Below are 16884 nucleotides of genomic sequence, written 5' to 3' on the forward strand. Positions count from 1 at the left end.
GCTTGCTGAGCCGAGGTTTCTGCATCCCCACCACTGCCGTTGGAGCTCGCAATGGAGGAGGCCACGGGGTCACGCTGGAGGGCTTGCTGAGCCGAGGTTTCTAAATCTCCACAATTGCTGATGGATCTCTTGATGGTCGGGGAGGCCATGGGGGCATGCTGGGGGTCTGGATTAAAACTCTCTGTCTTCCTCTTCAGGCCGGCAGGTGAACTGGAAACTTGCAGGCCGGCAGGTGAACTGGAAACTTGCGGGCCGGCAGGTGAACTGGAAACTTGCGGGCCGGCAGGTGAACTGGAAACTTGAGTGGATGGAGAACAGGTGGGATCCCCAGGAGCAAGGGACCGTAGTCTGTTATCGACTCGCTTTCTTCTTCTGTCATCGACTCGCTTTCTTATTCTGTCAGCAAAAAGGTAGGTGGCCATGGGATAATTATACAAGTTTTCTTTAATTGCCTTGGTGACTGTCTTAGCCCTGAATCCCATGGCCACCAAGACCTGGATCGTTTGAGCATTTGGGTGTTCCAGGATTTGCTTTTCATGAGTTGTCAGAGGCAACTGCTGGCCGTTGTTGACCCACGAGTCCCTGAGAACTTGCTGTACTGTGGGCCGCTCCCTGGGATCTGTCATTAACAGTTTTTTCATTAGACTTTCCAGGCCTTTTGAGAAGGAAGAGGGGCAGATGTACCTTCCAGATCGAATTTTTGCTTGGAGGACCATACGACTCTTTGAGAAGAAGGGTAGATCCCTCGACACCATCTCGTACAAAGTGACGCCTAGGCTCCAAACATCCATGGCGGGGCATTGGTAGCCCTGGCCCAGGATGACTTCTGGGGCCATGTAGAGGAAGGTGCCACAACGTGTTGTCAGCCACTGCCCCTCATCGTAAGTTGTTGCCAATCCGAAATCGGCAATTTTTATATTTCCTTCACCATCCAACAGGATGTTTTCCGGCTTCAGGTCCCTGTGTGCTATTCTTCTCGCGTGGCAGTACTCCATGGCCGACAGCATCTGCTGGAACTTTGCCCGGGCCTCCTCCTCTGTCACGTGGTTGCGGTACAGCCACTGGTGCAGGTCTCCTCCTGAGGTATACTCCAATATTAAATGGCATGCATCTGTGGTGTCGATGATCTGAAATAGTTCTACGATATTGGCGTGGTGCACAGACTTTAAAATCGTCAGCTCTGTCTGGCTAATGGCGACACGGGCGCCAGTTTTGTGGGTGGTTTTCACGGCCACCTGGGTCCCAGACAGCAAGTGGCGGGCCAGCTTCACCTCGCTGAAGGCACCACGGCCAATGAGTTCCAGCGTTTGGTAACACTGTAGCCCCTGGTCAGGTGGGGCGTGGGCCAGTGTCTGCCCCATGGTGCCTGATGCCTCTCTACACTAACTACACGACTAACTACTAAGCAACAATACTAACTATACTAACTATACTAAAATATTAAGCAACAATACTGACTATACCAAAGTACGCTAAAATACTAAGCAACGATAGTGACTATACTAACTACACTAACAACGCTAACTAGAAAAACACCAACCCCCCTCCCACAGAAACCCTCCCCCACCCCAAACCCCCCCACACCCAACCCCCCCCACACACAGAAACACAGATAAAACACGCACACGCACACGCACACGCACACACACGCACACACACCACACCACTCGGCAATCGCTGGTCTGAATCCACAGGTCACCAAACAAGCTTCCAGGGATATCTCAGACCAAAAACCATGACCCAGCCAGGCCCTTATATAGGCCCTGTGATTCCATCACAAAGGCTTTTCATGACATCAGAGCAAAGCGGGGGCCAATCACGACTGGGGGTCATTCAGAGTTCTGAGCATGAGCCAGTCGTGGCTAGGGATCGTTCAGAGTTCTGAGCATGAGCCAGTCATGGCTAGGGATCGTTCACAGAGATTTTCTCACTTTTGGTCCCCAAAACATCTTCCTCTTTTAAAAAGAAAAGTGCTTTTGTCTAGATGGGTTATAGAGATTGATATTTAGTTTCCTAGCCATTTAAACTGGTACAACACTTCAACGGCATTTTCACTTGTAGTTTCTTTTTCTATAATTTTTTTATTATACTCTTTAAGTTCTGGGGTACATGTATAGCTTGTGCAGGTTTGTTACATAGGTTTACAGGTGCCATGGTGGTTTTCAATCATTTGTAATTTCAAAATCTGAAATAGCTTTTGGATTTTGAAGATCTCCTAATGTCCACATGCAAAATATTCAGTTCCTTTTCTTTCATCTCTGAACGGTTGGTCTCAACCATTGAGAAGGGAGAGAATATTTTCCTCTCCTTGTAGGGTTTTTCCTTCCTCATGTGGTTGAGATTATGTAATGGACACAGAGGAAACAGACATAGCCTACCTTCCACGAGCCCATAGCCTCATCAGGAAGGCCCCCCAGGCATAAGGCTCCTTCAGCATGAGGAGCACCAGGTGAAGCGGGGTCCAGAGAAGAGTGGCCTTGGCCGCAGGTCAGCACTGGTGAGGGAGGAAGTGGGGCTTTCTGGAGGCCAGTGTGCTGAGCCCTGCGGTGTGAGGAGGGGTCGCCTAAGTGAGTAGAGACAAGGGCAGGAGGGTAGCCTCTGCAAAGGCCCAGGATGACCGAGGGTCGCTCTCTGGAGGGATGCGCTAGTCTGAACGAGTGACTGGGGCCAGGTTGGGAGCGCTCGAGTCCCAGGACAGAGGCTGAGCTTGTATTCCAGGGTCGGGGCTGTGGAATAGTTCTGAGCCCCTCGCTGGGCCTCAGCCCTGAGACCCTGACTCCGCTCCTGACCTGGGAGTGGGCTCAACTGAACTTTGCCTCCTCGCCAGCCTCACTGCCTCCAGCCTCCCCCACCCACGCCCCTCCTTTCAGGCTCCCAGAGGGATCCAAGGAAAAGCCACCTCTGGCCTACACCACCCACTGGCTGACCCTGAGACCTTCAAGGAGAAGCCCTCCTCCTTGTCCACCAGGGCTCGCCTGGGCAGCCTGTTCTCCCCACGGCCCTGCCTTACAGACCACCCTGTGTGCCTGTGCCCTTGTGGGTCAGGCCATCATGTTTCCTACAAACAGTCCCCACTGCCTGGAGTTCCTTGCTTACTCTCCTGCACTGGGTGCCCTCCTGTCCCTTCAGTCCCAGCTGAGATATCTGGCACTCTGGGGAGCGTCCCTGAGCCCCAGACACAGAGGAGCCTCTTCTGCCCTGGATCCCAGAACTGCTTCTGCTTTCCTTCTGCCATGGTGCAGAAACCTCTACCCCCCCCACACACACACACGCGTGCACGCACATACTCACACCTCGCAGACACTTGCCACCATCTGGGGACATGGATTTCTGCCTGCTGGACTGCCTCTCTCCCACCCCAGCCTCTTGGGGACCCCAGGCAGAAGTGCTGCTATTAATAGTAGGGGCCCCGTAGGTGCACTGGAGGTGGGGAAGGGAAGGGCTCCCCAGGAATAGCCCTGCATGGATGACAGCCACCCCACAGAGGGCACGGCCACTAGGAAATGTAGGTCTTTCTACATTTAGGTGGAGGCAGCAGGCACAGGCGGGAAGGAGAAAGTGGGGCTGGATTCCCACGGTTGCTAAATGCCAGGAAGAGGTGCTTCTATTGCCTCCTGGGGAGCAAGCTTTGGGAGAGACTGAGGCCCACGAGGGCAGCACTGGGGAGGCTGGTCTGGAGGGAGATGGCCCCTGAAGGGGCACACCTGTGCCTGTCCCTCTTGTCTCAGCCCTCACTGGCACCAGGAATCTCTTGGTCGGGAATGGGAGGGCGTCATGGCCTTCTACCTGAACACCCTGACATGTTCCCCCCAGGATTCTGCACTTTTTTCTCCTTTTTTTTTTTTTTTTTTTTTTTTCCGAGACAGAGTCTCACTCCGTCACCCAGGCTGGAGTACAATGGCATCATCTTAGCTCACTGCAACCTCCACTGCCTTGGTTCAGGTGATTCTCCTAACTCAGCTTCCTGAGTATATGGGATTACAGGTGTGCACCACCACGCCCAGCTTATTTTTTGTATTTTTAGTGGAGACGGGGTTTTTCCACGTTGGCCAGGCTGGTCTTGAACCCCTGGGCTCAAGTGATCGTCCCACCTTGGCTTCCCAAAGTGCTGGGATTCCAGGTGGGAGCCACCGCTCTTGGCCTGCTCCTGCTCTTCCATCCATGCATTGGAGTCGCCTCTCCCTGTGGGCAGCTGCTGCACCCTGAGTGCCTGGCACAACTGTGGCCCCGAGGAGGTGCTCAAACACGGGACTCCCCGGGGGCCTCAGATCTGGGTGGCTCCCTTGTGTGACATGAGGCGGGAAGCAGAGCTCTGTGGGTCATGTGCCGCCCTAGGGGATGAAGGCTGTCCTTGTTCTCTTGTGAGCCAGGCTTGGCCACTCTTCCAGGGGACCCATTCCCACTGCCTAGCCTGGCCAGCAGCAGCCTTCCTGTCCCTGCCCGGAGTCATGTCTGCCACATGCTCTGAAGCTGGCCCTTTGCTGTGAGGTCTTGAAGGGCAGGGTGTGCGTGAGTCACCCACCACTGGGGCCTGGTAGGGTGGGAAGGCATCTAAGCAGGACTGCTGCCAACCCACTTCTGGGTCTGGATTGGAGGAGCCGGCAACTCACTCCACCTTGGGGGGCTGATGGGAGGCCTCAAAGAGGCCTTGGCCATCCCACTGGGCTCAGGAGCACCAGGGGTTTATCAGAGCTTGTGGCTGGGAGCAATGCCAGGCCCTGGGGCTTCTGGGCCTGCTCTTCTTGAAGGGTGGCCTGCAGGATGACCTGGTATCGGCCCGCGGGTGTCCCATGGCCTCATGCATCTGATGTTCTTGCCCTTCAGCGTGACCGTCCAGTGCCTTCATCGGCCGCCACAGAGCTCGTGCTGGTAGAGGACTGACCGTCTACGACCATCTTGGCTTCCAGATACAGCCCTTGCCCTGCCGGCCGCCTGGGTAAGACCACCGGGGGACCCCCTCCCCCTCCAACACACAGCCCAGCTCTCCCTGAATCTGCCTCCTGCAGGTGAAGCTCCACCTCAGGAAAGACTCGGGTGACTTCTTCCTCAATACCAGTGCTGCGGACGACATCAAGATGGCCTACCAGGAAACCAGGGCCATCACCATGGTAAGTTTGGGTCATTGGTCCCCAGGGTGATTTTCAGTCTTCATTTCGGCCATCGTGATGTTCATAGATTGGTATTTTAAAAGCTGTCACTTAATCTCATCAGCTATAACTAGCAAAGCTGTTAGAGTCTCTGATTTATTCTGCAACTTTAGTCATTTTCATGCTACCTTTGTGATTTTTTTTATTTTTGAGACAGGGTCTCACTCTGTTGCCTGGGCTGGAGTGCAGTGGCAGGATCTTAGCTTACTGCAGCCTTGACCTCCTGAACTTAAGTGATCCTCCCAACTCAGCCTCTGGAGTAGCTGTGACTACCACCACCCAGCTGCGCAAACCACCACACTCAGCTAATTTTTGTATTTTTAGTACAGACGGGATTTCACTATGTTGGCCAGGATGGTCTCGATCCCTTGACCTCATGACCTGCACCCCTAAGACTCTCAAACTGCTGGGATTACAGGCGTGAGCCACCCCAACCAGTCTAGGAGGTGTAAAATTTTTGACAATGAGGCTAGACCCTAGACTCATTAAATTAGGATCTCTGGGAGTGGGATCCAGGCATTAGCATTTTTTTTTTTTTTTGAGATGGAGTCTCGCTCTGTCACCCAGGCTGCAGTGCAAAGGTGTGATCTCGGCTCACTGCCACCTCCACCTCCCAGATTCGAGCTATTCTCCTGAGCTATTCTACTCAGCCTCTTGAGTAGCTGGGATTACAGGCACTGCCATCACACCTGGCTAATTTTTGTTTTTTTAGTAGAGACGAGGTTTCACCATGTCAGCCAGGATTGTTTTGATCTCCTGACCTCGTGATCTACCCACCTCCGCCTCCCAAAGTGCTGGGATTACAGGTGTGAGCCACCTCGCCTGGCCAGCATTAGCATTTTTAAAAGTTCCCTGATGGTTCTAATGTGGAGCCCGGGTTGAGAACCATGATCCCAGCATCACTTCTCCAACAACTGTTGTTTTCCTGGCTTCTCTCTGGATAACTGGACATTAGGCCCGCTTCTCATCTGTCTTAGTTTGTGTTTTCTTTATTCTTTGACCTTTGAGAGCCATGATATAGAGTCAGGGGCATCTTATGCTAAGTGAAATTTTATTCTGAACTTCTTTTGCTCCAGATCTCTTATTTCTCCTTGGGTCCTGTATCTTTATCAAACACTGATTTGGAATCCCTGAAAAAATCATTGGTTTTATTATTCAATAATGAGGTACATAGATAGACCTATCATTTCGGTTTGAATTCACTGGTCATTTATTTCCACATGATGAATAAATGAACCTTTTCATAAGACAATGCTTTATGATAGTAAGGAAAGAAAATCAGTCTCAACAGTAGAACAGACTTTAAATTTTTACTGGATAAATGCAGTGACTCCTTTCAAACATACGTCACCAGTGTTAGAAGCAAATTTTCAGTGCCGTGAAAGAAATAGCACTCGATCATAAATTTGGTCAGCAAGGCAAATTTACTTCTTTAGAGGGGTGCATCTCACAGATGGAGCAATGGCAAGATCACACCAGAAAAGGGAGAGGAAGGGATTCTTATCCCCAACGCAGTTAGTCCCTACTGCTGTGTTGTTCCCCTGTTGGCTAGGGTTGGACCGCACAGTCTGAGCTAATTCTGATTGGTTATTTTAAAGAGAGCAGGGGTATGAGCCAGAGTGGCAGGGTAAGTAGTTTCGGCTGGGAGAATGGTTATAGAGCAAATGACTAAGGATGACTAAGGATGGTGCAGGTGACTAGGGATGATGAAAGACTCTAAATATGTGAGTATAGCACTTAGGAGGGGTTGTTTACTGAAACTAGGGGCAAGGAGGTGTAAAGAAGGAGGAAGTTAAACTTTAAAATGAAGAACAAAGAACGGAGAAATTGAACATACTGACATACTGTTTCTTTGAAGAGGAACTCAGAACTCATTGTATTTAACAATGTTCCCCTTCTTGAATTTTAAAGGAAGTTACCAGGCTAAACCTTTGAAGAGGAGTTTACTGTATTCTATACCAGGATCCTTCTACACAGCTGTTTTAAAGTTTACCAACTTATGACATAAGATCAACCTTTCTCTTGGATATGGTGCGATCTTGTCTTTAGCCGTGTGCTACAGGGTGCCTCCTCTCTTGCTGTCTACAAAGCCATTCTTGAAAGGTGTCTGGGGTTGAATTGTATGTCAAAGCAAGCCTGGGGGCAGGCGTGGTGGCTCATGCCTGTAATCCCAGCACTTTGGTAGGGTGAGGGGTGTAGATCACCTGAGGTCATGAGTTCAAGATTAGCCTGGCCAACATGGTGAAACCCCATCTCTACTAAAAATACAAAAAAAAAAAAAAAAAAAGCCGGGTGTGGTGGTGCATGCCTATAGTCCCAGCTACTTGGGAAGCTGAGAATTACTTGAACCCAGGAGGTGGAGGTTGCAATGAGCCAAGATGGCACCACTGCACTCCAGCCTGGGTGACAAGAGTGAAATTCCATCTAAAAAAAAACCAAAGTAAGCCAGCTGTTGTGCCAGACCCCCGTTGGCTGCAGTAGTGATGGTACTGTGTTTGCGAGGCTGGAGAAGAGGCTGGGAGTCAGCGAATGAGATATAGGGTTTACTGAGGGAGCTTAACATACAGGGCAGCCCAGTGGCCGCAGGCTAGACCGGAGAATGGCAACCATTTATAAAAAGCAGGCCGTTTATATAGATTTTCACCTAGCACCTTCCCACTAGCAACCTCCACCTGGCAACCTTCATTTAACCCAAAAGAAAAGGCCTGGATCCCCTCTATGACTCGCATTCCACAGGATGGATGAGGGGTCCAGATGCCCCTTATGGATAAGGAATGAGTGTCCAGGTTGGCCCCACTTCCCAATTCCTTAGCTCAGAACTCCAAACACACATTCTTCATAGACCATAGGGTCATTCTCAGGGTATGCTTAAGTTATTGCTGTCAGGTGAATCCTCCATACACCTGTGATTTTTTTCTTTTTTTTTTTTTTTTTTTTTTTTTTTTGAGGCGGAGTTTCGCTCTTGATACCCAGGCTGGAGTGCAATGGCGCGATCTCGGCTCACCGCAACCTCCGCCTCCTGGGTTCAGGCAGTTCTCCTGCCTCAGCCTCCTGAGTAGCTGGGATTACAGGCACGCGCCACCGTGCCCAGCTAATTTTTTGTATTAGTAGAGACGGGGTTTCACCATGTTGACCAGGATGGTCTCGATCTCTTGACCTCGTGATCCACCCGTCTCGGCCTCCCAAAGTGCTGGGATTACAGGCTTGAGCCACCGCGCCCGGCCTATTTTTTTCTTTTTTTTAATTGAGACAGTTTCACTCTTGTCGCCTAGGCTGGAGGACAGTGGTGCGATCTCGGCTTATTGCAACCTCACTTCCCGGGTTCAAGCAGTTCTCCTGCCTCAGCCTCCCAAGTAGCTGGGACGACAGGCATGCACCACCATGCCCGGATAATTTTTTGTATTTTAGTAGAGACAGGGTTCACCATGTTGGCCAGAATGGTCTCAATCTGCTGACCTCATGGTCCGCCCGCCTCAGCCTCCTAAAGTGCTGGGATTACAGCCATGAGCCACCGCTCTCAGCCTATATTTTGAATTTGTATTGATTTAGTCTTTATCTTACGCTTCCAAATCTTTGTGTTTTTCCATAGAAGTTGGGTTTTCTGTTTTCATCCCTAGCTAGATGGACTTACAGTCAGGATTCCACAGTTCCAGGGCCAGGAAGAGAGCCTCCCCTCTTCTTAGAACATGTGAAATCATGACGACCCCTGCCTTAGCCCAATTTCCCTCTTCCAGGAAAGTGAGAGTAAAGGATGAAGGAAGTAAGGAGGCAGAGCGCATACAAGGTGGGAGGTTCGCAAGCGGGCCATGGCTTCCTCAGCACCCGCCGCTGGTTGCTCCCTCCGTGGGGGCTTGATGAAGGAAGCTGGGCCTAGCAAGAGTTCCTTTGGGGCACTTTCTCAGGATGCCAAAAGGACCCTTTCTCAGGATGCCCTGGCAAGGACCTCAGGTGATGAGGCAAACTTGAGGGTGGCTCTTAGAAGCCTGGAGAAAGTGGCAGCTAGTGTCAATGGCTGCAATGGAAATGGCAGCATTGCCCTGGCAGATGGCAATGAAAACATAAAAAGCCTGAGGAAAGTGGGCACACTGGGATGGCTAAATCATCTGAGATCAGAAGAGCCACCAGGAGAGAATGTATGATGGGTGGGCCCAGAGAACATGTGATTCAATAAGACCATCAGGAATGCTCAGGTGAGAGACACCAACATTACTAAATAGGAGAGCTGGTCACAGAGCTGGGCTCATTGCTACCCATGGCAATGAAGCTCCTCTACCCCTTGGTCACAGAGGCCAAGCGGTGGCCTTTGGCTTCCAGATGCCAGGAGGTTACAATTACCATAATGACTGGCAGAGTTTGTCATACAGCCAACAGGGCCTGGCCCGCAGGGAGTTGTGGTCCACAGAGCACAGCATTCCCCTGGGGTAGAATAGACGGACAACCTACTGAGACGCTGCTTAGCCCGTCCAGCCAGCAAGAGGCACAAGTGAGACGCAGGAGGCTCAGAGCCTCCCAAGTCCTAATACAAAGTTACAGGCCCTTGCTCAGTTGCTTTGACCTAAGCCAATTTTCAGATATAGAATACATGGACTGAAGAGGTGGCTGGGTCTCTAAGAAAGAACTCGGCAACACTGTGGCAAGAAAAGAGTGTAAGGATTCCCCCAGTCTTTCTCTGGGGGACCCATGGCCATTTACTTAGGTGATCATACACAGAAGAAAAAGGAATCCCCCCATATCCGGAGGGCTACTCGATGTAGCATCTGAGTTGAAACAGACACCTGGAGACCCAAAGCATCATTGTGGTCTCCTTGCTAGACTGAGGGGCTGTGGAGGCCAGCCAATCAATGAAGTCCCACCTAAAGTCTGACACACTCGTGGCAGAATGGCCTGAAAGAGGAGGTCATCAGCAAAGAGGACATTTATTCCAGGAGATAAAACATTCACCACCTGAGGTGGCTGCAGGGCAGTGTAACAGTTCTGTTAGAGCAGGAAGGGGAGAGGGAATCGAATTTTTATCATCTTTTATTAGTCATCTTTATTTTCTAAGTTTTCTGGAATAAGCTTTCAGTATTAGTGTGAACCAGTCATCAGGAGTTCCTCATCTGGTGCATTTTCCTGGATGCACAGTGCAGATCCTGCCAAGGTAAGGTTCAAACCCGAAGGAATGAAGCCCAGGAGAAGTTACCTCTTTTTTTTTTTTTTGAGACGGAGTTTCACTCTTGTTACCCAGGCTGGAGTGCAATGGCGCAATCTCGGCTCACGGCAACCTCCGCCTCCTCGGTTCAGGCAATTCTCCTGCCTCAGCCTCCTGAGTAGCTGGGATTACAGGCACGCGCCACCATGCCCAGCTAATTTTTTGTATTTTTAGTAAAGACGGGGTTTCACCATGTTGACCAGGATGGTCTCGATCTCTTGACCTCGTGATCCACCTGCCTCAGCCTCCCAAAGAGCTGGGATTACAGGTGTGAGCCACCGCGCCCGGCCTGAGAAGTAACCTCTTTGCAGAGGTGATGAAAAACACTAGAAGAGACACGCCCTGATGTCAACTTAATGAACACCACCCACGTGCCAGTCACTGAGCCGAGCACATGGATACAAATTTTAATCCAACTGGTCTTTGAGGTCCAGAAGCCTCCAGACCAATAATCAATACCTAGCCATGGAGGACTTCTTACTAGGGGAGAGGCCACCTCCTTGGGCCTCTCAGAACTTGGGATGTCAGTGTTTATTCACTGCTGGGAAGGGCTGACCTTTGAGTTGTTTTCCTAGTTGCAGAAAGTCCTCTGATCCGCCACCTGCATGGGTAAGATTCGGCCGGGTGAGGGCCAGAGCTCCCCGCTGAGCCTGCAGGGCACTGGGCCTGCCATGTGTAAACCAGCAGAGTGGCTTCTCACCCACTGCCCAGGCTGGCAGCCTTCTAGGGAAATCCGTAAAGAAAACACATTTTGAGGTGTGACATATTTTCTCCTGGGTTTCTGTAGGGTTCCTGCTACCTTGGAAGCAAAGAAGGAGAAATAACTGGCAGCAGCTGGCTGAGCAAAATTCCACGGGCTTGGAAAGGCAATTCTCAGACCTGTGGTTGGGTAGCCCAGTGCCTGGCACAGCGGCTGCTTGTCAGAGGCTTCCGGTTGCTGTTGCCGCAACGAGGCAGTGGGGGTGCCTCCTCAGGAGAGAGAGGACCAGAGACCACCCTGGAGGGGAATGGGTCCCTTCATGGTCACCAAATTTGTTGGAAACAGACGCTCGGTGCTGCAAAGAAAAATCAGCACGGTTTCCAGATGTGTCTGAGAGAAATCGGAGGTTGTTACCAGATGTGTCTGAGAAATTGTACAAGCGTATTTTTTGGTTGTTGTTTTTATTATGAAGTACTAAATGCGCTGACAAATACGAACAGATGGAAGTGTGAGGTGAAAACTACCCCATCTATCCCTTCTCTTAGTAACCACAGGTAATAGCTCTCTTGTAATTCCTTCTAGATAATTTCTTAGCAAATGTAAGCATAAGCATATATATATACAGCTATAGATAGATATAGGTATGTAGATGTACGGACATACAGTTGGTTGTAGTTTGCATCAGATCCTTAATTAGCTTTTCTCACTTAGTGTATATTAAAGTTTATCTTTCACATAGGCCTGTCACTCCTGGACTCAAGAGACCCTCCCACCTCAGCCTCTCGCGTAGCTAGAACTACCATACCCAGCTATTTTATTTTTTGTAGAGTCAAGCTCTCTCTATCTTACCCAGGCTGGTCCCAAACTCCTAGGCTCAAGCAACCCTCCCACCTCGGCCTCTTGAAGTGCTGGAATTACAGGTGTGCACTGCACCTGGTCTGTTTGCTTGATTTCTAGCATTTTCATATGTAATTGTATGATACATGGGTATGCATTTGTACTGTTGCTTTCACCCTGCAAATGTTAGGGGTCGGTCATGTCTAAGTTTCTGATCTCTGTCAACCTGCGGGTGAAAAATGTGTATGTAACTTTGTGTATTTAAAAAAATTAATAAAGTTGAGCACCTTTATATATGTTTCTTAGCATACTTAGGAAAACTTTGCATTTTTTCCTGTGCACTACCTGTTTATATCCTTTGCTCATTTCTTTCTTTTTAACATTGTTTTGTCTTTGTGTATTAAGTGTTCTTGGTGTATTAGCTCTTTGTCATATGTGTTGCAAATATTATTCTTCCCTCTTTTATCTCTTGATTTCCTTGAGGATATATCTGAAATATGCAAATATATAAAATATAAATATTTACGTACGTAAATATAGTATATATTTATAACATAAAAATGTTTATAAGTATAAATATGAACCATGTTAACATTTATTTTTTGCCATATAAATGTTCAAATATTTTCTGTGTTCAAATGTATTCATTTTTCTTTTCTCTTATTTCTTTCTTATTCTTTTTAAATTTTTATTTATTTGTTTTAGAGACAGGCATTGCTCTCTTCCCCAAGCTGAAGTGTGGTGGCATGATCATAGCTCACTGCAGCCTCCCAGACTCAAGTGATCCTCCCACCTCAGTCTCCCATGTAGCTGGGACCAAAGGCACACACTACCACACCCAGCTAATTTTTGTATTTGTAGAGATGAGATCTTGCTATGTTGCCCAGGGTGGTCTTGAACTCCTGGGCTCAAGCAATCCTCCAGCCTCAGCCTCCCAAAGTGCTGGGATTACAGGCATGAGCCACCATGATGCCTGGTTAGCTAACTTTTAAATTGTTTGTAGAGACAGAGTCTCATCATGTTGCCAGGCTGATCTCTCTAACCTCCTGGCCTCAAGCAATCCTCTTTCCTCAGCCTCTTTTTTTTATTTAAATAGCTGTTATTTACATGCTATTTATATATATTTTAAAAACCTAACTTTAGCCAATGTGACTGCCTTTAAGAAAAAAAACCTAACTCACCGTGAGATCATTTTTTTAAAGAAAAACACATGCTTTTTCTCCCCAAGAGTGAGCCACAGCGCCTGGCCCTGTCTTTCCTTTCCAACAGACAGGGTCTCATGTGTTGCCCAGGCTGGCTTTTCTTCCCAGCACATTTTAGACATATTATATATGGACCAGTCAAAAAATCAGTTGCAGGGAGAGTAAAAGGAAGGCAGAACAGAAAAATATATTTGAAGAAATAAGGGCAAAAAAATTCAAAATTTGATTAAACTGCAGACCCACAAATACAAGAAACTCAATGAGCCCCACACATAAGAAATGTGAAGAAAATGACACCAAGGGACATCACAATCTAATTGCTCAAAATCTATCATGAATAGGAAACCTTAAAAGGAACCAAAGGAACATTTAGGAAAACTGTATAGATGAACAGAGATTAAGATGATACCAGATTTCCCATTGGAAAAACACGTGAGCAAAAAATCATTGGAAAGCCTGGTGCAATGGCACACACCTGTGGTCCCAGTTATTCAGGGGGCTGAGGCAGGAAGATCACTAGAGTTGTGGCCAGCCTGGGGAATACATGAGACCCTGGCTGTTGAAAAGACAAGACAAGAAAAGACAAAAAAAAAAAAAAAAGAAAGAAAGAAAAGAAAATCTGGCCAGGCATGGTGGCTCACTCCTGTAATCACATCACTTTGGGAGGCCGAGGCGGGTGGATCACACGGTCAGGAGATCGAGACCAGCCTGACCAACATGGTGAAACCCCATCTCTACTAAAAATACAAAAATTAGCTGGGTGTGATGGAGTATGCCTGTAATCCCAGCTACTCAGGAGGCTGAGGCAGGAGAATCACTTGAACCCTGGAGGCAGAGGTTGCAGTGAGCTGAGATCGCACCGCTGCACTCCAGCCTGGGAGAAAGAGCCAGACTCCGTCTCAAAAGGAAAATCTGTAAGCAAAACCCTTTAAAAATCCTGTTAAGTGGAATTCCTTCATAATGAAATACCCTTCATAAACGAAGGAGGTGAAATGAAGTCTTTTTTTTCAGACATAAAAAAGCTGAAAGAATTTATCCCAAGTGGACCCACACAACAAGAAAGGTTAAAGGAAGTCCTTTAGGCAGAAGGAAAGTGATACCAGATGAAAATACGAGTATATATAAAGGAATGAAGAGCAACTCTGTGGGTAAGTATAGAAGTTCTTTTCCTTATTATATAAATCTCTTTAAAAGATAAATGTTTAAATAAAACTGAGAACAATGCTGCGCAGGCTTTGTAGCATAAGTAAATGTAAAAATGGCAGCAGAAAAGTCAAGAGGGGAGAAGTTAGATCATTGCATGGTTCCTATACTATAGTGTACAGTATATCACTTGAAGGTAGACTAGTAAGTTAATGATAGATGCTATAAACCCTTTCAGTTTCCTTTCTGGTAAACTGGACACATCTAGTTTAACGATTACCTATTCCTACTCATAAAAAAAAAGGAAAGTTCTTCTGGAAACAGATCCACGTAATGCCGTTTCAGCTGTCTTCCCCACCGCAGTCTGTCTTTGCAGTCACAGATACAGTCCTGTAGTAGCTAACTGATAATGTAAAGGCTGTGTTTACTTACTGGCAGCAAAAAGTAAAAATGAGTAACTCATTTCGTTCCACCTTTACTTATTTCTCTCTCTCTGTCTCTCATCTGTCTCTATTACCTGTTAACTCTCCAGGTTAGTGGCTTCTGGTAAGTAAAATCCTTGCTCAGCTGTCTGAGTTCTGCTTGCATCTGTCAGGTTCTCTTCCTCCAGTGCTGAAAAGAACCTGGCGAAAGAGCCCACAAGTTGTAAAGATGGAAGGAAGGTCCCAGAGACCAGACCAAAAGGTGTGAACTAGGGCCGGGCGTGGTGGCTCATGCCTATAATCCCAGCGCTTTGGAAGGCCGAGGCGGGCGGATTACCTGAGGTCAGGAGTTCGAGACAGCCTGACCAACCTGGTGAAACCCGTTTCTACTAAAAATACAAAATTAGCTGGGCGTGGTGGTACATGCCTGTTATCTCAGCTACTCAAGAGGATGAGGTAGGAGAATCACTTAAACCTGGGGGGGCGGAGGTTGCAGTGAGCCAAGATTTCCCCATTACACTCTAGCCTGGGCAACAAAAGCAAAACTCAGCCTCAAAGGAAAAAAAAAGGTGTGAACTGCTGACTGGTACTGAAGGCAGCACAGCCAGACAGAACAGGCTGAAGGTTTAATTGGGGTTTGTATGTCACTCTCCTAAAGTCTGGGTCCTTACTGATATGCCTTCTCACTCTTGTCAGGATCATCAATGATTTTTGCATGTTGTTAAATTCAGAGGTCAATTTTCAGCAGCATCTGAAGCACTAGATCACTTCTGCTTCTTTGACACCTGTTGCTCAGCTGGCTTCAGAGCGCTCGCTCTTTCTTGGTTCTTCTCTTAACCTCTCTGCCTGTTCCTTTTTTGTCTCCTTTGCCAGTCTCTCTCGTCTCTTAGACTTTTAAATATCAGAGGGCTTCAAGGATCCACTCTGGAACCACTTCTTTTCTCTGCTACAGTCACTCCCTTGGTGATCTAATCCAGGTTTAAGAAATTGTCATTTCTTGCCCAGAATCTCTTCCAGACTGAATTACGGACTCCATCCCTCCCTTTGGATGTATAAACATGTCAAACTTAACATGTTGAAAACTGAACTCTAATCTTCCACTTAAAATCTGCTCTCAGATTTCAAATTTCCCTTTTCTGGGCTGGGCATGGTGGCTCACACCTATAATATCAGCGCTTTGGGAGGCCAAGGAGGGTGGATCACCTGAGGTCACGAGTTTGAGACCAGCCTGACCAACAGTGGTGAAACCCCGTTTCTACTAAAAACGAGAAAAGAATTAGCTGGCTGTGGTAGTAGATGCTTGTAGTTCCAGCTACTCAGGAGGCTGAGGTAGGAGAATCACTTGAACCTGGGAGGCGGAGGTTGCAGTGAGCCAACATTGCGCCACTGCACTCTAGCCTAGGTGACAGAGCAGGACTCCATTTCAAAACAAAAACTAATTTCCCTCTTTTCAGTTAATGGAAATATATCCTTCCAGTTACTCAGGACAAAATCTTCAGAGTCATCCTTGCTATCTCTCTCTCTCTCTCCTTTACCCAAAGAGGATCTAGTAGCAAATCCTGCAGACTTTATCTTCTGAGCATATTCAGAATAAGCTACTTCTCACTCTTCTGCTGCCTCCACCCGGGCTTGAGCCACCATCTGCTCTCTCCTAAGTTATTCTAACTAGTTCCTAATTGGTCTGCTGCTTCCATCCTTGACCTGCTTCTGTGTATTCTCCATAGAGCAGCCAGAGGGATTCTTTTAAAATCAAAGTCAGCTCAAATTACTTCTCTGCTCAAAAACTGCCAGTGGCTGGGAGTAGTGGCTCACACCTGTAATCCCAGCACTTTGGGAGGCTGAATCAGGAGGATTGCTTGAGCCCAGAAGTCTGAGACCAGCCTAGGTACATAGTGAGAACCCATCTCTACAAAAAATAAAAAGTTAGCTGATTGTAATGGTGCTTGTCTATAGTCCCAGTTACTCAGGAGGTTGAGGTAGGAGGATCGCTTGATCTGGTAGGTCAAGGCTGCAATGAGCTGAGACTGTGCCACTGCATTCCAGCCTGGGCGACATCCTGTGTAATCTGGCCCCAGCTACCTCTCTGATCATGCCTCCTTCATATCCTCTCATTGTGCACTCCAGCTACCCTGGCCTCCTGGTGCTGTTCTAACTCACGGTACATGCTCCTTACACAAGCTCCTGCCCTTATGTTCTCTCTACGTGGAATGCTCTTCCTCCAGCAGAAGCAGAATTACCAGTA

General features: G+C 48.1%; 2 protein-coding genes and 1 pseudogene across 2 annotated transcripts in view; 2 read left to right on the forward strand and 1 right to left on the reverse strand.

Annotated features, from left to right (window-relative positions):
- LOC135270807 (uncharacterized) overlaps nucleotides 1–13991 on the forward strand; it is a 72425-nt gene extending 58434 nt beyond the window's left edge. Inside the window, exons 6-9 of the mRNA XM_064366951.1 lie at nucleotides 198–410; nucleotides 939–1083; nucleotides 4825–5108; nucleotides 11126–13991. Coding sequence (XP_064223021.1) covers nucleotides 198–410; nucleotides 939–1083; nucleotides 4825–4873 — 407 coding nt within the window. The 3' untranslated portion in view covers nucleotides 4874–5108; nucleotides 11126–13991. The remainder of the gene's footprint in view (nucleotides 1–197; nucleotides 411–938; nucleotides 1084–4824; nucleotides 5109–11125) is intronic.
- Nucleotides 1–16884, reverse strand: part of LOC110569354 (potassium/sodium hyperpolarization-activated cyclic nucleotide-gated channel 4-like) — a 191999-nt pseudogene that overhangs the window by 150106 nt on the left and 25009 nt on the right.
- Nucleotides 13902–16884, forward strand: part of BDH1 (3-hydroxybutyrate dehydrogenase 1) — a 65092-nt gene continuing 62109 nt past the window's right edge. Inside the window, exons 1-2 of the mRNA XM_012435058.2 lie at nucleotides 13902–13991; nucleotides 14089–14225. The gene's annotated coding sequence lies outside the window, so the exon portion shown is untranslated. The remainder of the gene's footprint in view (nucleotides 13992–14088; nucleotides 14226–16884) is intronic.

This window comes from Aotus nancymaae, unplaced genomic scaffold (genome assembly GCF_030222135.1).
Source record: "Aotus nancymaae isolate 86718 unplaced genomic scaffold, 86718_ANA_hifiasm-v0.15.2.pri h1tg000067l, whole genome shotgun sequence".
In the NCBI taxonomy this organism is placed as follows: Eukaryota; Metazoa; Chordata; class Mammalia; order Primates; family Aotidae; genus Aotus; species Aotus nancymaae.